The 24,526-nt window shown below is 38.7% G+C and overlaps 1 protein-coding gene across 2 annotated transcripts in view; it reads left to right on the forward strand.

Moving 5' to 3' along the window:
- The window catches only part of cgnl1 (cingulin-like 1), a 72,132-nt gene that overhangs the window by 24,853 nt on the left and 22,753 nt on the right, over window positions 1-24,526 (forward strand). For both annotated transcript variants that reach the window (XM_057833143.1, XM_057833148.1), the window contains 2 exons: window positions 5,009-5,147; window positions 5,228-5,440. In XM_057833143.1, the coding sequence (XP_057689126.1) occupies window positions 5,009-5,147; window positions 5,228-5,440 (352 nt within the window). The remainder of the gene's footprint in view (window positions 1-5,008; window positions 5,148-5,227; window positions 5,441-24,526) is intronic.

The following is a 24,526-nucleotide window of genomic DNA, read 5'->3' on the forward strand; positions in this document are numbered from 1 at the left end:
CCATAGAGAGGTGTTAACAAAAATATCGATCGACCAAAGATCTCTTTATGGATCCCATTGATGACATTAGACATCCAATCCATGTTGACTGAGAGAGATTATTCGATCGCTGTCAACCCCCCAGTCAAATTGGTTTGGATGTCTAGCACCTTCAATGGCCGTGATAATCACTCAATGCCAGTCATCCCAGCCATATGCTGGTTCCAAAACCAGTACCAAAACACAAATCCAGCAGAATCTTGCTGGATCTGTCTCACCACCCTTAGTTCGCCTTAAATATTTTTAAAAGCGGTACAAACCATCAAATATAGCCCTATTATTCTATAAGAGTTTTTGATGAAGGCTGATGAAGTGGCTGGCAAGCTTCGTAGGCGCCATTAGCAGAACGTCATGTCGTGACATAATTTGGACAGCCATTCTTTTAAAATATGTCTAACCATCTATGGTTCGCCTTAAATTGTTCCTCTGTAGTGGCACCAAGTGTCTTAGAAATTAATATGTACGTAGAAAAAACTTCTCACAAATGGAGCTTTTGGAACGCTATCAATATCCAGGAATCCATTGGTGAACATACTCTGAGTGCAGATAGATAGACACATGAACTCGACTTGTTGTAACAGTACACTCGCGCTAGGTGGTAAAGACTTTGCACGCACCCTAAGTGGCAACGTCATCATGATGCGGCCAGTGAAATGGTCAGTGCTCCGTGTTGTTTTTGGCAGCCATTTTAATTTTCATCTGAGTCTTAGCCATTTTGGACGAAAATACTTATTAGTCTTAGTCATATTGTAGTCATTTCAAGATGTGTTCTTCTTCATCTAGTTTTAGTCAACGATGATGATTCATGATGATAATACATAAACAGCAGGAAAACAGCTCATTATTTGCAATTAAACTCACGAAGACACAGTCACCGCACTAAATGCTAATGCTAACGTGAATGCTATGCTAACGCAAACACTATGCTAACGCCACAACTTAGTGTGTGATGATCACTCGGCACAGACCTTTAAAGGCTAAAGCAACATGGCATAGCCAAGATAAGAAAACAAGACTTAACAAGTAGCACCTGACACGTTTCACAAAAGGAGACTGGAATGGGCACATGGTTAAGCCTGGGGGGGGGGGGGGGGGGTGCAGCACGTCACATGAGTGACATGACCAAACGCTGCTAAATGCGTTCTGACTTCACATACAATAAGAAAATACCACACATTGTGAATTTATGACTGAAACTTTGGCGATTTTTCATCTCGTTTTCGTGTCGTCAGATGACAAATGGCCTCCATCTCGTTATGTTTAAGGCTAGGTCTACACTAGGACAGATGATTTTCTTCAGGGTATTTTGCAGAATATTTTTATACCTGTCCACACTTCGTTTAAGGTGTGTTTAAGGGCCTCCCCGCTTCTGCAAGGTATGCCTGCATTTGCGCAAACTACGCATGCGCAAAAAGGAGAAGCCTCACATGTGACGTCATCGCCCGCGCGGTTTACCTCAGAAACAGAAACTTATTCCTAGCCTGCGGCAAATTTCGAAATTACTACACCTTTTAGACTGTCATTATTTTGTGATCACTGTTTTTATTCGTGATCGCAATTAAACGCATCACACAGGAGCGAGAGTGGAAGGGAGAGCAGGCTCTGCTTTTACGAGCAAGCGCCATGTTGTGATTGAAATAAATCTTTATAAAACAACGGAAGCCTGACATAACTACTTGGGATGTTACAATCGATGCTCAATTGCGCTCTCACCACTTGGAAAATAACAAATAGAAGCATATGGTGTGGCGCTGAGTATATTTCCTGGAAGCAGCAACCAGGACTGCTTGTGCATAAAAGTGGCGATCCTGGAAGTGGCAACAGTTTTGAAAGGCAATAATGTCTGGGGGAAAAAAACTGATCGCGCGCCTCTTTGACTGGGGGGACCACGCAGGTCACTTTTCGGGGTTTAATTTTCCTCTACGCATTTTATATAAAGTACTCATGTTCGGTAGGCATTGAGTTGGGAAGGGCCAGCCCTGCAGCTGGCTAATCAGAGACAACTCGGGAGACGAGCTCTGTAAACGCTCATCTCTGCCTCATCCGCGATGGGAGGACCCCAAATGGGCACTGAATTTAAGCATACTATTGAGACGTAGTTTGAAGGTTCAAGAAAAATGTGTGGAAAAGAAAAGAGCAGGAATGCCACGTCGTGATCGTCCGCCTCCATTGTTTACGATGCTGTCATGCCACACTAAAAACAGTGATGGCATGACGTCCCTTCCCGAGTATCCGAATGTCGTACGGTGACAGCAGTCCATGTTAGACGGCGCGTAGGCTGCGGGTAACATTACCCGCCTACCAGTGTTGTCAGTAAAGCGTTAGTTAGTAACACGTTACTGTAATTGCTGTAATCTGATTACTTCTTTCAGTAACGAGTAATCTAACGCGTTCATTTTTCTACACCAGTAATCTGATTAAAGTTAGTTTCCTTAGTGTCTCTGCCAGAGGTTGCGCTAGACTTTTTCGTTGTCTGTCATTTTGACTGACAGTGTCATAAAAATCCGGTCATAATCTATTTTTACCCGTCACTTACATTTTTAAAATGATAATAATGACATATTCAATAGTATTTAGTTTTCATTCATTTTTAATTAATATTCTGTCCGAACAAGCTTAACAAGAGGCAAACAGACAGCGGAGTGCACCAATCAGCGACGGGCAGACGTGCCGTTAGCAAAGCGACGAGGGCAGGACGAGGGACTTGCGCGCGGAAGTAAACATACGAGGAGAACGGAGTTTATTCAACATGGCTAGCGCGAGACAGACTGTTGTCAATGTCTCGTGTCAATGTGTTTTAGCTCATTTAAAACTGAATTTACCGCGGATTGGATCATATTCTCGGCTGTCCCGTTCGCCATCCATGTTGTTGTAGAGACTACTTTCGGCGCACAAGAGTGATGTTGCTCGTGAAGAACACGTCACGCAAATAAACAAATCTGATTTGTCGATTGATTTTGTACCTACTTGTACCAGACTTTTCTCTCAGTGTTTGAAAAATACAGGGAGAACAGTCTGGCCGTGCCAGGCAAACACTCAGTTGCCTTAACATTTTTCCGAGTAAGGCCAACGACGTCATGCATCAAGAGAGACAATAGCTAATTAATATGCTCACTCGCCACCCTGTGGTCTGGGGTGTGAATTGCAACCTGTCAAAATGACGGATGGACTTCAGTTTTTTCGGTCACCGTTTTAAAAAACTGGTCAACGACGGAAAATATTCGGTTAACGCGACCCCTGGTCTCTGCGTTACTATATTTTCATTGCCTCATAACGTATGTAGAATGAAGAATATTGTAGTCATGTACGAAGAGCATTTTGAACAGAAAATGCTAAAATAAAAGGTTCCCGGTACGTGTTTCCATGACAACCTCTTAGCTATTTCCTGTTTTGGTCTCGCGTCACGTGTCGTGGGACTGAGGCGGGTGGACATTCACGCCGAGTATTGAGACGTTGCGAGTGAATGTTGATCTGTGGATATCCATGAATGAAGGTGAGTATTTTTCCTTCATTCTGGAGGGTATAAGCTAAAGGTTGGACCCCCTACATGCGCGGCCGTTTCGTAGCTTTGCCGTAGCAACAACGGGCAGTCTACGCTCCAAGTTGGCAAGCTTTGTTTACATCATATGCGTGTTGCACATTCATGCCGTGAGGTGATGTGTTCGTTTAGCATCTGTGGGATGTGTTGTAAGTCCGACTGAGTGTAAAGTGCTTAGTTGCCACCACGTTTTGTGTCCAAATTGACCGCATGTGTGTTGAGAGGAGTACTTCCGGGTTGTTAATGTGCACGGCTGCACGCACATCCGCGCCCGCCACCACCTTTGTGTTTATTGCACTATACAATCCACTTGTGTGTTGTTGATTATTGTGCCGTCAGTTTGTATTGTTTTACATTGGCACTGATATGCTATTAACCATAACCCGAAATTCAAAAGTTTTGACATTAGGCTTATTAATCTTAGAGGTAGCGGGGATTAATTGGTCGGTGGAGTTGGTTTCAACAAATTCCAAGCAGCTTGTCAGATATTTGTTAGTTTCAGGGCTCCGGAGTGGCTAAGCTAGCGCGAAATTCTGATATTCCCCTTTAAATTCAATCATCCGAAAGTCAATTACATGTGATGACATTTTTCTGTTGTCATTCTTATGTTGAGGCGGCAAAGGGAGAAAAATGGGTAAAAAGTAACTGATAGATTACTTTTAAAGTAACTTAGTTACTTTGATAATGAAGTAATCAGTAAAGTAACTAGATTACTTTTGAGGCATAATCAGTAATCAGTAATTAAATTACTTTTTCAAGTAATCTGTGACAACACTGCCGCCTACTTTATCCGTCTAACAACTAATACAGATAACAGGCATACTAGTATAGCCGACATGCCGTATAGTCCAACTAATTACACGTTTAAGGCCAATATCCGTCCTAGTGTAGACGTAGCCTCAGTCTCCCAAGACACGTTTTCAGCGCGTCATCGTGACGTCATTTTCATGAAAAAAATTGTTTGTTGACGAAATATTTCGTTATCGTCGTCATTGACGAAAACGACACTAGGCTGAATGGAAACATTAATTTTTATTTCTAGGGAGTAATCATGGAGGTTGTTAACCACAAAAAAATCCATAAATCAGACGCTTTTTTACTACAGCGGCAGGGTTCAAATGGAGAAAAAAGTAACTAATACCTTGAAAATTGTACTATATGAAGACTGATTCTTGATTTTCTGCGAATCTGTCATGACTTTTTTTCCTACGCTGAATTGCCTTACTAGAGAGAACAAATGTTTCTGAGTTTTCACATCCCTTATCACCATGCTAGCAATTTAAACATTAGTGACTTGTCTTTGGCCTTTAACCCTCAAGCGAATACGAAGCACAGGTGTTGCCGTTTACATGTGTAAACTATTATGCTGGCGTGTGTGCACGTGCAGTGTGGGCCAGCTGCTGTGTGTTGACATGTTCTGTTCTGTGCCAGGCTGTTCCAGGTCAAGATGGAGAGGGAGCAATACCAGACGGAGATCCGGGACCTGCAGGACCAGCTGTCGGAGATGCACGACGAGCTGGACACTGCAAAGACGTCTGCTGCTGATGGCGAGAGGGACGCAATCATGGCGGTAAGGCAGTATCCAGTCCAATGCAGTGGTGGCTAACCAGTGACATTTGTCCCAAGATAATAAGCACAAATTTTCCTTAGGATATCATGCAACTGAAGGTGGAGTTGCAGCAGGTTCTCCTAGCCAAGGAGGAGCAGGAGGATGTCCTGAGGAGGCGTGAGAGGGAGCTGACGGCTTTGAAGGGAGCCCTGAAGGAGGAAGTGGCTGCTCACGATCAGGAGATAGACAAGATGAAGGACAAGTATGAGAAGGAGATGAGTCGACTGCAGAGTTCCTTGGCAGAGGCCAAACAGGTTAACCCACTTCCCTTTCCTATGCCCTTCTTCATTCTGTCGCTCTCATCCCAAACCCTTTGTCACAACACAAACACACCAGGTCAGAGGGGAGTGTGGAGATAAGCACTGCATTTTTTTTCTTCCAAAAAGAAAGTTGAGCAATACATATGCTTTCAGAGCTCTGAAGTAACACTACACATTATTTCCACAAATTTCACGGCTGCAGCACAAAGGAGGCACCATATATCCAGACTTCCAAAGAATCTATTTAATTTTATAGTGAAATATTTCAATACAGTGCATTCCTTATTTTTTGCACTATAAGGCGCACCTAAAAGCCTTCAGTTTTCTCAAAAGCTGCCAGTGCACCTTATAATCAGATGCACCTTATGTATGGATCTATTTGTTTCATCATGGCATGACATTATTCCCTTTAGCACAGCTTCATGCATAACGCAAACTCAACCACTACTACTGCATCTTATAATGCGGTGCGGCCTATATATGAATAGTTTTAAAATGGCCCCTTCACTGAAGGTGGGCCTTATATTGCGGAAAATAATTTGATATTTGAATTAAAATATTGAATTTTGACTAAGAAAGGCTGGCAGTTATTGTTATTGTTGGTCAAAATTGTATTTACTTCTTTGGATGAGTCAGTTTCAGACTCAGTTTTTCTTTCAATTACAAGTGCAAGAAAAGGTGAATTTTCCCCAAGATATTTCAGCCATTACCACTGCACGCTGGATGAAATCCTAATTTTGCCTGCCAATCATTTATGCATTTTTGTTTTTTCAGTTTAATTTTATTAAGCCTTTATAAAGCAGGTGACTGTTTCTAATAAAACTTAAACCCATAAAGACCTGGCATCCACACACTGTACGTAGACAACACATTTTGGTTCTTATGTATTTTGGACTTACACATGATCAATTATTATACAGTGGTGAGCAGAAGTTTTTGCACCCCTTGCGATTTTGCAAGTTCATCCACTTAGAAAATAGGTAGAGTTCTGAAATTTCAATCATAGATGCATTTCCACTTATAGAGACATAATCTTAAAAAAAAAAAAAAAAAAAAAAAAAACGGAACACACGGAACACACATTGAATGATTTTTCAAAAATTTATTCGTAAGTTACTGGGGTTCATAAGTATTTGTACCCCTGAGAAAATCGGTGCAAATATTTAGTGCAGAAGCCTTTGTTTGCAATTACAGGTCAGACTTTCTGTAGTTCTTCACCAGGTTTTCACATTTGGAAACAGGGGTTTTGGCGCATTCCTCCACACAAATCTTCTCTGGATTTGTCAGGCTGTCAATGAGAAACACAAAGTTTTAGCTCCATTCAAAGATTTTCTATTGGATTGAGGTTTGGAGACTGGCTAGGCCACTCCAGAACCTTGATATGCTTTTTACGCAGCCACTCCTTGGTCAGCTTGGCTGTGTGCTTCGGATCATAGTCATGTTGGAAGATTCATCCACGACTCATTTTCAAGTCTCTGACTGAGGGGAAGAGGTTGTAGCTCAAAATCTGACAATACATTTCACCATTCATTCTCTGCTTTCTACAGTACAGTCGTCCGGTCCCCTTTGCCGAAAAGCAGCACCAAAGTATGAGGTTTCCACCCCCATACTTCACAGTGGGGATGGTGTTCTTGGGATTGTACTCATCCTACTTTTTTCTCCACACACGATGAGTAAAGTTTGCAGCAAGAAGTTCTACTTTGGTCTCATCTGACCACATGACTTTTTCCCATGACCCCTCTGCATACCGTATTTTTCGGACTATAAGTCGCACCTGAGTATAAGTCGCACCAGCCATAAAATGCCCAACGAAGAGGAAAAAACATATATAAGTTGCACCGGAGTATAAGTCGCATTTTTGGGGGATATTTAATTGATAAAATCCAACACATAGAACTGATATGTCATCTTGAAAGGCAATTTAAAATAAAAAATGCAATAGAGAACAACATGCTGAATAAGTGTACAGTATTATAATGTTACATGACGCATGAACAACGAAATGCGAACGTGGCCAGTATGTTAATGTAACATAGCTATTAAGAGTTATTCTGATAACTATAGCATAGAAAACATGCTAACAAGTTTACCAAACCATCAGTGTCACTCCAAAACACCAAAGTAACATGTGCAATGATATAATAATGTGTTAAGAATTTCAAACATAAGTCGCTCCAGAGTATAAGTCGCACCCCCAGCCAAACTATGGAAAAAAAACTGCGACCTATAGTCCAAACAATACAGTACGTGTTTTCAGAACTGGAATTTCTGCGCAATAAGGCAGATAGAAAACGTTGTTTCAAAGTTTATTTGATTAAGCTGATTATTATTACCACAATTTATTTTGTAGAAATACAAGAAAAACGGTAATTCAGGTGGTCCCTGGGAAACTTCAGACAGGCCTTCACATGTGCTGGCTTCAACAGGGGAAAAAAACATTGCACCGTGTGTTCAACTGACAGTAGCCTTTAAAACTGTGAATCTAGCTCTATTCGGGTCATTGACCAGCTCCTGCTGTGTAGTTCTAGGCTGAGCCCTCACTTTTCTCATCATGAGTGATGCCCCATGAGGAGAGATTTTACATGGAGCCCCGGTCCGAAGGAGATTATCAGTCATGTTTAGCCTTTTCCATTTTTAAACAATTGCTGCAACTGTAGGTTTATTCTCACCAAGCGACCTTCCAATTGTCCCATAGCCTTTCCCATCATAGTGGGGCTGAACAATTTTTTCTCTGGTGTCTTTCGAAAGATCTCTGGTCTTGCCCATGGTAGCAGTTGAATTAGTGTGACTGTGCGGTGGACAGGTGACAATATTGAGCTCAAATGGGTGGTGGGTGGGTGGTTACTCATTGGGTAAAGGTAGACCTTTTTTATGGTAGACTGACAACTCTTTGAGTGGCATAATTATTTCTGATTCTCAGCAATAATTACTAATACTTATGAACCCAAGTAAATTACAAATAAATTATTTTTAAAAAATCATACAATGTGATTTTTGGATTTTTTTTTTAGATTATGTCTCCATGAGTGGAAAAGCATCTATGATTGAAATTTCAGACCTCCATTTATTTTCTAAGTGGGTGAACTCGCAAAATCAGAAGGGGTGCACATAGTGCTGCTCCTCACTGTATATATTTTTTGTTTTTATTATTGGATTTTTTATTATTTTGTATGTATGTTATAGAGTGGTACATACAGTGGGGAGAACAAGTATTTGATACACTGCCAATGGGAAAACCCATTGATACACTGCCAATGGGTTTTCCCATTGGCAGTGTATCAAATACTTGTTCTCCCCACTGTACATACATTTATCAAATATGAATAAAAGCAAAATAAGGTCAAAATTAATAAAAACAGAAATAGCCTCCCAATCAAAATGGATTGGACATCTAGTAACGTGAAAGTGAGGCAAATGAGTGCCCTACACAGGGTTAACAGAAAAGAATTATTGGGAATTTTACACCATGTGCAGTTTTGTTCAGGTTTAGGAGGTGTGTGATTGTTTTCAGTGTAACTGGTGTGCGTCCTGTTTGTCTCAAAGGGTGGAAGTTGTCCTTGTGCTTGGCTTCCTGTAGTGCTGGTTGAGGGTGGAGGGGCAGCTATAGCAAACTGACCAGTGAGCACAGTTCTTTTGTTGTACAGAAGTACTGTGCGCCCCACCTCCCAGGGAAGTTTGTCATCAGGGGTCTATCTATCCTCACTGCTTTTGTCAAGATTTCGGAAGATGAAGTCATTGTTTGTGTCGCCTTTAAGATTGAACAGCGTTCGTGCTCATTAGGGACTTTCCTTTTGTGCGCTGGCTGTATATTGTCCCTTCCTCAGCAAGCACATTATTGAGGTCTTACAAATAAGTCAGTCTCACCAGAAGATGCCTTTGAGACGTCCTCAATACAACAACAACAACAACAACAACAAAAAACAGATTTTCGCTAGAACTTTATATTCATTGTATTAAGTAGTGCATAATGGTCAATCTCGCACACTTTAAAAAAATAAATGAATAAACAATTTGAAAATTGACAGCAATGCACTTGCAAAGCTTTTTGTCAAAGTGGACATTTTCGGTTGATGTAAGCCGTTATCGAGCAAATGACTTCACTTAACAAGCTAGCAAAATGACTGCAAATTTCAACAAATACATTTGGAATTCCTTGAAGGTTTTTCTATCAGACAGAAATTGGAGTATGTTAAGCTGGACAACAGTCAGCTACAAATACAAGCATGATTATCAATTACAGTGTATCACAAAAGTGAGTACACCCCTTGCATTTCTGCAGGTATTTAAGTACCGTATTTTCCGCACTATAAGGCGCACCAGATTATAAGGCACACATTCAATGAATGACATATTTTAAAACTTTTTCCATATATAAGGAGCACTGCATTATAAGGCACATAGAGTAAATGCTATAGTAGAGGCTGGGGTTATTTTATGCATCTGTTAGACGGTGCTGCGCTAAAGGTAATGTCAACAATACAGCAACACAACAGCCAGGTAAAACATGTAGTGCAACATTTATATCACATAGTGGAGGGGAACTTTTTTCTTTTACACAGTCACCCTTTTTGTGTTAGATGGGTTATAATTTTTCCACTGTTTTGCAATGTATGCACTGTATTTGACCAGAGCATGTATAAAGGCCAAAAACGCCTATGACTATACCTGCTGCTTATGTTGAATTATCAAATATAAAACTATTTATTCAAATTTTGGGGGGATTTCTTTGTCTTTTTAGTCCCAAAATGTTGATTTATAATTGGTCAGTGAAGAAAACAGTAGTTTGGACATGAAAATGGAGTCAGCGGCTGTGTGTGTGTGCGTGTATGAATACAAACATGGCAAGCAAGTAAGATTTTTTTATATTATGATGGAGAGTGTTGTTTGTGGTTTTCTTATTATAATGGTGCAATTTTGTAAGCCTGTTTTTGTTTTCAAAATTTGTATTATTCTGTCAAAAAAACAACAAAAAACTTAAGGCTCAATATTTATATTAGGGCTGTCAAACGATTAAAATTTTTAATCAAGTTAATTACAGCTTAAAAATTAATTAATCGTAATTAATCGCAATTAATCGCAATTCAAACCATCTATAAAATATGCCATATTTTTCTGTAAATTATATATATATTCTGTAAAATAATTTGTTGGAATGGAAAGATAAGACACAAGATGGATATATACATTTAACATACGGTACATAAGGACTGTAGTGGGCATTTCACTCTACTGTCATTTAAATCTGTCTATGCTGTCCTCACTCCGAAGCGTCTACTTTTTCCAAAGCTAGACAGCTAGTGAACGACGCCTTAATAATCAGACTTCTTCCTTTTTCATCTGATTTATTAATAAAATAGCCTCAAACCATTGTCCTCTTTAGACCGTAGTGAAACTACAAAAAAAGTACACAAGCATTGCATTAGCAACAACGTTAGCTTAGCACGCTATACAGGTTCACTAAACATAAACAAAAAGCGTCTCATACAAAAAATATAACATTTCGCTTACTAACATAATATGTACATTCTTTACAACAACCATACTTACGGACAAATCTTGTCCAAGGATCATATAAGCACAACATTACAACGTAGGCGTCAGCCCGAGACGTTGTGCAGCCATATTGAACTGGCAAGAAAGCAATAAACCATGTCGCAAAGCGACCACAAGAGTTCGCTGTTAGACAGCACAAAAAACCTTGCTGTAAAACTTACCAAAAGGCAGAATACTGTCCGAGCGGGACATGTGCGTTAATTGCGTCAAATATTTTAACGTGATTAATTTAAAAAATTAATTACCGCGCGTTAACGCGATAATTTTGACAGCCCTAATTTATATATAAGGTGCACTGGATTATAAGGCGCACTGTCGGCTTTTGAGAAAATTTAAGGCTTTTAGGTGCGCCTTATAGTGCGGAAAATAAGGTATATCTTTTCATGGGACAACACTGACAAAATGACACTTTGACACAATGAAAAGTAGTCTGTGTGCAGCTTGTATAATACAGTTAATTTATTTTTCCCTCATAATAACTCAAAATATAGCCATTAATGTCTAAACCCCTGGCAACAAAAGTGAGTGCACCACTATGAAAAAAACGTACATCCCTATATGTCCAAATTGACTACTGCTTGTCATTTTCCCTCCAAAATGTCATGTGACTCATTACAGGGGTGCTGTCAGCACTGCTGCAGAGATTGAAGAGGTGGGGGGGTCAGCCTGTTAATGCTCAGACCATATGCCGCACTCTACATCAAATTGGTGTGCATGGCTGTCACCCCTGGAGGAAGCCTCTTCTGAAGACGGTACACAAGAAAGCCCGCAAACAGTTTGCTGATGACGTGTCAACAAGGGACATGGATTACTGGACCCATGTCCTATGGTCTGATGAGAGGGGCGGGCTTTCTGGTGTACTGTCATCAGAAGAGGCTTCCTCCTGGGGTATACTTAAATATCTGCAGAAATGCAAGGGGTGTACTTACTTTTGTGATACACTGTATGCTTGTGATGTCACAACCACAATTGCTAAAGAAAAAGTGGACGTCCCCGGATGCATTGTTATGAAATGGTAAATGACAGTGAGGTTTGAGTGCCAAATTTGTTTTCTAGCTGTAAAATACATTAGTGCAGTAATTTTCATTTTTTTTGATGGGGTCACCATTTCTTAGGACCTTTGAGTCTAAAGCATACTCTTTTGTATTGTGTTTTGAAAGGGCATTGGATTTCATCTAGTAGGTCTTAACTTCCTGTAAATTCTACATATCGCTACATTGCCAGAAATTGTCTTGAGAAACCGCTGAGGGGCAAAGAAAAGTTACTTTTTAAAAAAAAAATTATTTAAGGTTTGTTGTGAAATTTGTTATTTTCACTTGTCAAACTTGTAGGAACCCTGCTTACAATTAAGATGAATGAATGAAGTTGAGGGAAGCACTGATTTTGCACCCCATGACTTGGTGTGAAGGGAATGAGTGGGTCCCACCTCCCCTTTTGTGCAGCCCACCGCTTTGGGGTGACTAGCAGGTCCCACGTAGAGAATACTGGAAAGTGGAGCACCAAATTGGCCCGTATACAAGGTAATTGCAGTGGCAAGCCATCACTAATCTAATGAGCATCCATTCCCGAGTTTGCGTCGTGCCCCCTCTTCTTTCTTTGCCCTGAAAGAGTGGAAGGGGGGCGAGCAATTGTGGACCTCCACTGAAAATGAATGATGAGTTTGTTTCACACAATAATACCAGCGGGGGTTGGGGACTGTCTCAATAAGTGGGTCAGTGTGCTGTAGAAATGGGGACCCTTTGGAGTGTTTTGTGTCTTCCCTTGAAAGGTGCATTGTGTTTCTCAATCAGCTGAAATGTGTGGGATTTGATGAAGGTTACAAAACTGTCGTTGAACCACTCCTAAACCGACTGGAGTTTGATTTCAAGAGTCCCGCCTGAGGTCTCGACTCTGTGTAATTGAAAACGTGTGCACTTTTGGAAGGGGATATTTGGCTGTCAGCATACGCTGGTATGCTAGCAATGTGGACGGGTGAGGTACAGCGGGCGGCGGGACCGGTTTGCGTCTAGGAATGCCAAGGGTCAAAGTGGAGAATGAGCACCCCGCAGACGCTCTGTTACAGTCCAACCATCCTGACCTGTGGGACCTTCTCAATTAGGAGGGATTCTGATGGTTCAGCTCTTATCTCAGTGGGGTCTTAAAAGTTCTTTTTGGGTTTTTAATGTATTTCAGCTGTCTTCTCAAGCCCACTACCTTTCATTTTTTCCCTAGCTCTGAACTCTTTATAATATATGGCAACCGACTTATTTGGGGGTTAATTAAAAAAAACTTCTCCACATGAAGACCTAGCTGAGTGTGGCCTTCCTGACCCAAAATGTGATGCCAGATCTCAATTAAATATAAATATATGAATTAATTTTTGTTCTATTATTAATAATTGTGTTTTTAATTTTATTTTGATATGCAAAAACCTTTGCTAGAAACCCCCCTCCAAAAAAGCAATGTCAGGGAAAGGCTAACTAAAACATCAGTCTTTTAAATCATGAATCATTTGAGCTCGGGGTGTATAGACTTTTTAGACCCACCGCATGGCTTTTCAGCGCGGTAAAGGCAGCTCATTTTGCAACAAGTTCTGTCCCATATCTTTGCTCGCTTCTTGAGTCAACTCTTGGAGGGTATGAAGTAAAATTTCACCGTCTGATCATCAAACTTGCTGAACCCAGAGAAGAGCCTCCCCACTGAAGGGACTGGTTTGAGTCTGTTCGTTTGATGATAGCGCTGTCACTCTCAGAGTTGCTTTAGGGACTGATTAATAAGCAGGTGACAGTAGAGAAGATGTGGGGAAAAAACTGTGGACAGACTGTCTGAATGTTGACAAATGCACTGAAATGAGATTCTGTACTTGCGGGAATTGGCTACCATGGGGGCGATTGATGCCTATCCATTTTGACGGGAATGATCAGTGCCAGCCATCACAGTTAAAATGGATTGGACATCTGTGGCCGTCAATGGAAGTAAAGAATGATCTGTCACTTAAGAGTCTCCTCTCCAGCCTAAAAATCTAGTTTATGGAAAAGGTTCCAACGGGATCAATACTTTGGAATCAATGAAAATGCATTGGTACTTGATTCACAAATAAGCTTCTACTGGCTATAATGGACCGTAGGTCTCTTCTTTTAAGGTGTAGTGTTGTTTAAATGCCGTAGACACTTTTACTGCCTCCTATAGTCTGGGAGAATATCTGCTAAATACAATGCCATGCAACAAGAAGTTTGGATGCTGCAAAATGCATGCCGGCTGGACTGTGTCAGCATGTTTCATAAAGTTCACTATACATTGTTGACCAGCAAACATGTGTTCTGTATCGTTAGTTTTAAGTTAATTTGGCTCAGTGTTGCTAATGTGAGAAAAAAACAAATTGATAGCATTAGGGTAACATTAATATCTACACCCTATTATGTAACTGCTGACTACATTTTTAAGGTGAGCATGAGAGATGAGAAACCCCATTTGCAAACAACATATAACAAGACCAACAAGTAACGAGATCAAATTTTCGTGAGATGTATAGAAATATAAATTTGGGAATTGTTGGACACATCCTCAGTGGTCTATCCCAAGGTCATTAGGTGTTTCTGCCATTGACACTAGAAAGTCTCACTTCAGGAAGGCCTACTAGGGTTGATCAAGTCCTACTTGTGTCCAGTAGTCAGTTATGCGTATTATTATATCTTGACAGCATGGTAAAAATAAATCAAGGCTTCAGTGCAGGCCATAATATGTTGTCAGTCGGGATTTCCCAAATGACTAATTTTCTCCTCATTAGTCAGCAGACTTTTTCACAATTAATGGACTAAATATATATATATATTTTTTTACTAATTTAGTAATTAAATTTATGTTGACGCTTATTAATTCACAAAAAAAAAAAAAAACATTTTGGAACCCTTAAATTCTTTATTTACTAATTAATGATAAACATTAGTAACAATAATACATCACAAACAATTAGGGCAAATGCTGCTGGCAAATATATAGTATTAACCCTCATGCCGGATTTACACATTTTGTAACGTTTTTGATGCTTTCTTCTTTTACATCAAAGAGTAATCATAGAAATAAAAACACTAGGGATCTGAATAATCCCCCGAATTGCTAAAAAAGGCAAATGATCAAAATGGAACAGTGCCGTCATTTCTAAACTGTTGCATTAAGTGGCTAGAGAATTTGAGTACGCATGAATTAAAATTACATAATATGTAACATTGACTTCCTTAAATAAATAAAAACTACAAATGTATGGCTAGCTGAGACGCTAATGAGCATTTTGAGTTGTTGAAAGAAAAAAAAAATACTCAAAAATGACTTAGTTATCACACCTCAAATTAGCCTTACATATTATGTAAAATAACGCGAGAGGGGCGTTTTCAGTAAAACTGTCATTGTCAAAAAAATTGTCATGCATTGAAAATTTTGTTATAACTTATTGCCTCATTCAAAGCTGTAATTATGTCAAATGAAGTATTTATATATACAGCACAGTTTTCTCCATAGTCCTTCTATGGGCTTGTGTTGTCCTAGGTGGGTGGGGTGGGAGGGGGGGGGGGGGGATAAATAAATAAAAACTACATATGTATGGATAGCTCAGACCCCAATGAACATTTTGAGTTGTTGAAAGAAAAAAAAAAATCAAAAATGACAGTTATCACACCTCAAAGAAGCCTAACATATATGGGTAAAAACAATAACATCGCACGAGGGTTAATATTGCAGTATACAGTGGTACCTCTACATACGAATTTAATTCGTTCCAGGACCTTGTTTGTAAGTCGAAATGGTCGTATGTCGAGCAGGATTTTCCCATAGGAATACATTATAATTCCATTAATTCGTTCCAAAGCCTAAAAACATACACTAAATTCTTAATAAATACTGCTGGCACTGTTACAAATGGCAATTAAACATAGAAAAACAAATAAGTTATAAATAAATAAGTCAGAATAATATAATAATAAGAAGAAGAATTAATAATTATTCCTGTAAATAATGTAACGAATTGGATTCTAATATGGCGGACACTTTTTACTGTCCCTGAACGCACCGCGAAGCTGACGTCACGGTGAGATAGGTCGGTGCGGTAGAGATAATACTTTCGTTTTCTTGAGAGCAGTCAACTGCTTAAGACAATGGGCGTTTTGTGTTGGATAAGTTCTTAAATAAATGATAAAAACGTGACGAAGCTGGCGATTTCCTTGGCAATGTTACCACAATAATAATTGTCACCTTAACTTATAAATAGTGGCGAACGGTGGTAGGAAGAGGACCATGGAGCTGTATTGTTGAGCCAGTTCAGGGACGCGCACACCAAGCTCATATTTTTCTATAACTTGCATCTTCATTTCAAAGGTAAGCATCACTTTTTTCCTTGTTTCTCCAACTGTATCAACTTTTTTTGAAAACTGTGTTGATTTCTCACACAAGAAAATCCACCGTGCGTTCGTTTGCAGTGCTGTCATGTCGTCGTATTTCGAGCAACTCGTCGGATGTAGAAACAAATGGCGGCTCAAATTTTACGTCGGATGTCGAAAAGATCGTGTGTCGAAGTGATCGTATGTAGAGGTACCACTGTACTACTATATGTACTAGTATACAATATATATAATAATATATATATATATATATATAAAATATAATAAGTATTTAGTCAATCACTAAATGTGCAAGTTCTCCCACTTGAAAATATTAGAGAGGCCTGTAATTGTCAACATGGGTAAACCTCAACCATGAGAGACAGAATGTGGCAAAACCCCCAGAAAATCACATTGTTTGATTTTTAAAGAATTTATTTGCAAATCATGGTGGAAAATAATATTTGGTCAATACCAAAAGTTCATCTCAATACTTTGTTATGTACCCTTTGTTGGCAATAATGGAGGCCAAACGTTTTCTGTAACTCTTCACAAGCTTTTCACACACTTGCTGGTATTTTGGCCCATTCCTCCATGCAGATCTCCTCTAGAGCAGTGATGTTTTGGGATTGTCGTTGGGCAACACGGACTTTCAACTCCCTCCACAGATTTTCTATGGGATTGAGATCTGGAGACTGGGTAGGTTACTCCAGGACCTTGAAATGCTTCTTACGAAGCCACTCCTTTGTTGCCCTGGCTGTGTTATTGGGATCATTGTCATGCTGAAAGACCCAGCCACGTCTCATCTTCAATGCCCTTGCTGATGGAAGGAGATTTTCACTCAAAATCTCTCGATACATGGGCCCCATTCGTACATTCCTTTACACAGATCAGTCGTCCTGGTCCCTTTGCAGAAAAACAGCCCCAAAGCTGCTTCACATTGGGTATGGTGTTCTTCGAATGCAATTCAGTATTCTTTCTCCTCCAAACACGAGAACCAGACTTTGGCCACTCTGGTCCGCTTTTTTTGCTTTATGCCGCTTTCACCGCTTGCATCCCGAGTGTCCGCCATTTTCAACTTTATTCGCTTGTATTTTTTTTAACCTGTCGTTATAACTTGACGGTATGTTGTGTCTGTTGACGCATTTATGTCATCGATGACGCCAACTAGTTGGGGCAGCACGAGTTGTCACCATCAGTTTATTTAACCCCTTGTAGCTAAATGTATCACTTTTGATACACTTAGAATTTCATGATTTTGAGACTAATTCAGAATTTTGAAATTTCCTTCTCAAAAGAATTGATGGATGCAAGTGAACACATTCAGCTGCATGATCTATGAGAAAAAGAAATTAGGATTTAGCAAGGGTTATTATACATATTAGAGCTTTATTTTTTATTTATTTTTGTAACAATTTTTTGGGGGGGGGGGGGTTCTATTGAGACGATTTTCTGACAATTGCTTCATGTTGCAGGCCTTAAAGGGTTAGTGCATCTCTTATATACAGGAGGACCAAGACCATATAAACATGGAGTACCTACACAATAATTGCACAATTAAATCTAATATTGTGAAATGCTTACGATAAATATTGTCCTTTTTTTTCTTTTTCTTCGATTTGAATTTACATTCATACTGACATTCATACCGAAAAATTCTCATAGTCACATTAAAAAGAAAAAATCCAATTTTTTGGTTACGGTGGCTCTATATCCTAACCCGTGATGAGTTTGCATGTTGTTGCAGCTGCTGTCAAATGGAGGAAATCGTGTGTTTCGCAGCTTCCTGCTTAGTAGTAAGCTCTGTCTCTGAGTGCCAATGGGGAATGAGAAAACTGGAAACATCTTGTCATTTAGAAGACCAGCTTTATGCATTTTTATGCAACTGCTCGTGAAATTTTTCACTTGATGTGGTTCAAATAGCATCTAATACTAGTCATACACAATAATAGAACAATGTTTAGCTTTTTTTTTTCGATACATATTTTCATTTTTGGAATATCCATGATGGAAATGGCGACATGTTTTAACAGCTCACCAGTTTTAACACGGTGCTGCAAATACTGCTCAAAGTTGGTTAATGTGCAACTTTGTACAAACACTAAAAAAATACACAAGAAGTTAAACACGAAGGAAAAGTTAGTGAGATTTTTTTTTTTGTCACGTGCATTATTTAGATTTACTTGCTTTGTTTGGCACAATTTGAAGAGTTGTGAATAAGAACAAACACAACATCATTCAGTTTTCAAGAGTAACTGTTGATTTACACTATCCTAATCCCCAATGATTGCTCGATAATCTTTAGGAATGTGTGCTAAATGATTAACTCTTTCTCGTCATGAATAAGAAAGCAATCAAGGCAGTTTCAATCCAAAGGATCCATTGTTACTATTGTAAAGCCAGCATTTTGAATGCAGCTCTTATGTTGGATCCCATTAAATTGTGTCACATGCACCTAATCTTGTGGCCCATGAGTGCATATAAGTGCACTCCCTTTTCCAGTGACCTGTCACTTAACAGGTCAGCGGTCGGTGAATTCAGCCACTCATAGTAGTAGTGTGGGAATTGGGCCAGTCAAGTGCTGGTGCAGGACTTTGTGTGCACAAGTGTAGACTGACAGCAGCCGTAGCGTGTTATGACAGAAAAGTGCCTTTAGCCCACTTCTGTCATACTTTTTGCGTAGACTTCATAATTTGAAGTCTATGCTTTTTGTTAGTTCTTGCATTATCGCAGCATAGTCTGTGACTTGTTTTGTAGATTGCCTATAATTCTTTGTAGAAATAGTACGCAAACTTCTATGAGATACTGTTAAATATAATTTACTCGCCAACAAACAAAAAAAGTGAAAATGTTTAACCAGTACGACTGACGTGTTATGAAGTTGATGTAAAATTTGCAGCACTGAATGACTGAATACTCTGCCTCTCAAATAACAGTTTTAAAAGTCATTATTTAAATCAGCAGACAACATCAATAATGAAGAAAATACAAAAATATTTGGACTAATGTAATAAATAAATCCATTCCGCAAAAGTATTCGGAGGCATGCATAAAACTGTAAAAGTAGTAAGACTGTACTCAATTTGGGTCACTAAACAAGAAAATTAGGTCAAAAGTTAGCAATTTAGGCGAAAATGTTTATTGAAATGGAAATGGTTATTTCTGGGTAAATATACTGTATCTACCTTTAAAAAAAAAAGTAGTTTTACTATTTCAGAGTATAATCACTTAGGCAAGAGCTTTGAAGTAATATGCTATTTTCAACGTATTGTATAAATCCTGGTGCTTTGGAGGTGGTCAAAATGCATTAAAGTAGACATATTTCATAAGCTGTGGCACACACTGATATATCCATCTGGAAACTTTTAAAACTAATATTACATAATTACACCAATGTATCTTTGTATCAAATTTACCATTAAATATAATAAATATTTTAGTTAAGCGACATTAAAATATTTTATTTTCCAATCCTTGTCACCACAGCGAGTGTGATTTAGCCATTTGTTTAACCTCTGAAGCAGTTATTTTCCAAAGAGAGAGCTGTAGAGCTAGACATACTTGGCGTTACTGATTTTTTATTTTTTATTGTTTTTTTTTTTTAAATATACGTACTTTTTTCAATAACTAGTGATTTTTCATCACATGTTAACTTACAAAGTCAATAATTCTAAATGATGCAAGAAATAAAAAGAGCTTTTGTTGTTTGCGCACCTTGGCCAGCGGAAGGCATTGTGGTGCTTCGCAGTAATAGTTGTAGAATAAGAAAAAAAAAACAAGCTTTGTCGATCAGATTTATTGTACCGCAGCGTACTTTGATATAACTAGTTTTTGGGAGCCTTTTTGGGAGCCTACAAAGAGATTTTTCCTTTGAATTTTGTTGTGTCTATTGTCAATAAATGCTACCCAGGCATACAATGTGAATATCCATTGTAAAGCCATGTTATTTTTCGTCAGCTCTTAAATGGTAACCTCCATAATTAGCATGAGTTAGCGGGCAAAACACAACATTTATTTTGTGTTTTAGTGCATTATATTCGTAATTTTCATGATGTGTGTTTAACTTCACAGTTTACCTCACCGGGAGAAAATTACAATCAACATTGGACTCTTTGTGAGGGACGTCACTCAAAAAAAGTCAAATTTTGAACAGTTCTGTTCAACATCTGCCAAACTATAGTTTTTTTTTGTTTTAATTCCCTCCATGTTTGGTCAATTTGGCCAAGATCAACCTAAAAAATCTTAAAATCACCCATCAGTAGTTATGAAAAAGTCAACTGTGGAGGTTTGGACTGCTGTGTTGACAAGGAAAACCGGCTTAACTGGTCTGTCAGCAGTGAAGCTGGGAGGTACGTGTGTCATCATTTTTTCGTATAGGAGAAAGGTGTCTATTCACACGAGGTAGTGGCGCAATGAGTGGAGCCTTTCAACTGGGGATATTAATGCTTGATAATTTGAGTTTCAGGTTTCCGCTGAAACTTTAGTGTCTACAGATGTTCTATAGTAGTTTTTCACACGGCACACATCCGCACTAAGGTTTTGTCAACAAAACTCTGAAATTGAGTTTTCAAGGCCCAAGGTGAATTACGATGATGTCATATTAACAGTCAAAACTCAACTACAAACCTTAAATGAATAGACCAAACATCCAGTATACAATGCACCTCCTGTTGAATTTCGCTGTTTTGAAATTTATGATGTTTGTTGGAGGAGAACATGCACATATGAAGGCATAACTCACAAAACTGAGATAAACGGTGAACTCCCAAAACCTGTTCCCTAACATTCCATTTAACGACAAGAAGCGTTGCTTCCAATCCAACCGCACTGTGTAACCAAGCTGTCAACTTGACTGAAACCACTTATCTGGTCTACTTATTTGAGTATTGCGCTTGCAATGTTCTTCTCAGCCCATGAAACTATATTTATACCTGCCATTCTAACTTAACGCACATTGCGCCATCACATGGACACAAAAAACGTTTCATTAAAGGAGTTATTCCCAACCATCTTGTACCATCAGCAATGAATAAATGAATGAAATTGTTTACGGCAACTAAATGTTGTTCATCTACAAGCGAATTTGACTGTCAGGCAGACTTCTATGATTCTCCACTTTTCGTATCTCGGATTTTGACTAGGAAACACAAAAATTTGCCGAGTGACTGCTCATAACTGTCTTTCCTTTACATTCGTTGATCTCAATTCTATTGTTTAGGTCTGACAACTGTTTTTGACTAATTCCAGGGCGTTCGTTTACTCTATCCTTTAAAGTTCTTAAACTATAGGATTGCCTATAAAAATATGCACAACACTTATGTGTACTTATAGCACAAGACAAGACCTTGATCAGGTGTATTCCAGCGGAAATAATATTGTAAAATAAAAACAAAAACAAAAAAACAACAGTGCCATTTTATAATAATGGAGAAAAATGTAAGTAATAGCCAGTATTTCCAGGAAGTAGGCTAAATCAGACATTTTCAAATGCCAGTACTATTTTAGTCAATTAAATGGGCATGGGCCTGAATGATAATCCGACGGTATGATAACATCAGGCCAAATTTTCACAGTATTGCAATTACAGCTCTGAAATGTGTTACTTTGAGATATCTGGGTTTAAAAAAAGAAAATTCTAATCATATTAGCAAACTGGAACATAAGTATAATGTTAATATAAAAAAAAAAAAAAAAAAAAAACTTAAATATTCAAAGTAAAATTAAAATAAACGCAGTCCTTCAGGTGAGCCTAAACACACAGCCACAGCTCGACATTATTACGATCAGAACAAAAAGTATTAAATTATTTTCCATAAAAAGCACATGTGTATGACGTGTATCATGTGTACATGATACACACACTCTTTCTCAACACAAACTGTTGTCATAGTGAAAAAAAAAAACACGTTTTACCACCGCTAGACACACTAAACATGCTGGAGTTAACTCTCGTAGCTGGTGGGTAAGTTCATGACAGTGTTTACTAATCTTTAATTTTGTATCAATGCTAAATCACATTGGAGGTATTGCCTCTTCAGCAGCCACCCTCCGCAAACATGCTTTACATGTCTGTTGGCCCTCCTCATCTAAACCACGGCAGTCTGTAACTTTTCTGTAGCCGAAGTATTCCCATACAAGCGATTTTGTTTTCTTCGATGGGAGAAAAAGTTCAGGAGTTTCACCTCCTCCCGAAGATATCAAACAACCTGACATCACGCTTGTTACACAATGAGCGCGCTTGCAAACGGTAACATTTTCTGAGATTAACCGTTATTTTCCCCATTATGATCTAGTTTCAATAAATTCAGGATTTGGATATTTATATTATTTAAGCCACCATCTTTTATGATAGGGATGTGCCATCTTAGGCACCCCATGATTCGATTCGATTACGATTCAGGGTGCTACGATTCATTTATTGAAAGATGATCACGGTATTGACGATAATCACAGTTATCATGATTATCACGATTATTGGTGCATCATACATTACTAATTAATAAAGTAGCCAAACAAATTTATGTCCATTATTTATTTAAAATATCCTAATGATTCAAAAGGAAGGATGGAAATGCCCATACAACAAAAAGCTGCCTTTAAACTGCTTTTTTTCACAGGAAGGTGCAAAAAACATTAGCTTTTTCAAACAGCAGTACTTATTTCTCCCAACAATACAATAAAATTTACACTGGTGGAATGAATTCCACATTTTCTGGAAACGGACAAGAAATAAGACTTCTTTTAACCAATATACTTTGTTTTCACAGATTTCTATACTATTTCGCATGTTTGTAGTGTTACCGCTGTACTTAATCCTGGGTTTAAACGTTCTGCATCTGGAGTAATTTATGTATACCACCAAACAACACACAACTTGACATAGAAATAATGTTAGCGAAGTCGCTAATTAGCATAGCGCTCGACGCTAACTAGTAACATCTCAAAACAACAGTAAAGGCTAAACAGTACAAGAGGGTTCGTGTACTCACCTCTGATGGACGGACACGGGACTTAGCAAAACACTAGGGATTTTTTCCAATTAACACGACATGAACCTACTGCTGGACAACTGAAAGACAAGGAGCAACGAACCATCTCTTTCCCTCTAGCTCTAAAAAATAACTTGCGCACAGAAGCGTGACCGCCGGGTCCCTGCCTGTCTCATACACAAATTTATTTTCCAGTCTTTTGAAAAGGAATAAATCTCTCGGTCAGTAACCGGCAGCATCCATCATAACGTTTGCGTGCGTCCGTTAAAAGTGTCCGGGTGGCAGACATGTCTTGGATTTCATTCCACTACGAGCGGCTGTCATAAAGTTATTAGGGAAAATCATCGTTTTTTGACATTGTGAACGGTAATCGAATCGTCACATGTCGAATCGCGATGCAGCTAATAATCGATTTTTTTTTGGCACTCCCTTATTTTATGTGGTAATTTACTGTACAGTAGAGATTTTCTTTTCCTTTAACACATGCTTTGCTTGTTTGATTAAAATTTTTAAATACAATCTATATCTATAATTGTATACGTATAAATGGAACGTCTGTGTGTGTTCGTTCCTTATGGACTTAACGTAATTTTACACAGTTGTATTTTGTTTCTGGGAGTGTTCTTAGATTGATTTGATCTCTGTATACCTTCATTTAGTGCTGAAAATAATTAGAAACTCCAAAAATGATCAACAACAAAAAAAAAAGCGCTGTGATTGTGGAGGCGTCAGCGCCATCTTTTGGACAAAAGACTCATCCCTTGCATTTGCAAAGTACAGTTTTCCGGAATATTAATTAGGGATTCATTTCTGCTGGATTTCTTAATCTCTATAATTGCAAGTTTGTCTGTGTGGCGGACTGTGTGTTCGTGTTTTCTAGACATTGAAACGGCTGGGCAGATTTTGACCAAATTTTACATTGTTGTACTTCATGTGTCTGGGAGTGTTCTTAGATGGGTTTGATTCCTGTAGGTCTTCATTTAGTGTGGAAAATTCATTCAAAACGCTAAAATTTAGCATATAAAATTCCAATGTACACTTGTTCACCCAAGCATCGCTGGGCAATATTGCTTGATAAATCCATCCAGCATACAGCGCCGCAGTTTCTTTGTTTTCCAGCAAGACGGATGCATGACGGATTTTCTTGAGCGAGAAATAAACATGGGTTCAAAGAATCTTAGTGCACGTGG

Source organism: Corythoichthys intestinalis, chromosome 1, assembly GCF_030265065.1.
Source record: "Corythoichthys intestinalis isolate RoL2023-P3 chromosome 1, ASM3026506v1, whole genome shotgun sequence".
NCBI classification, from domain to species: domain Eukaryota; kingdom Metazoa; phylum Chordata; class Actinopteri; order Syngnathiformes; family Syngnathidae; genus Corythoichthys; species Corythoichthys intestinalis.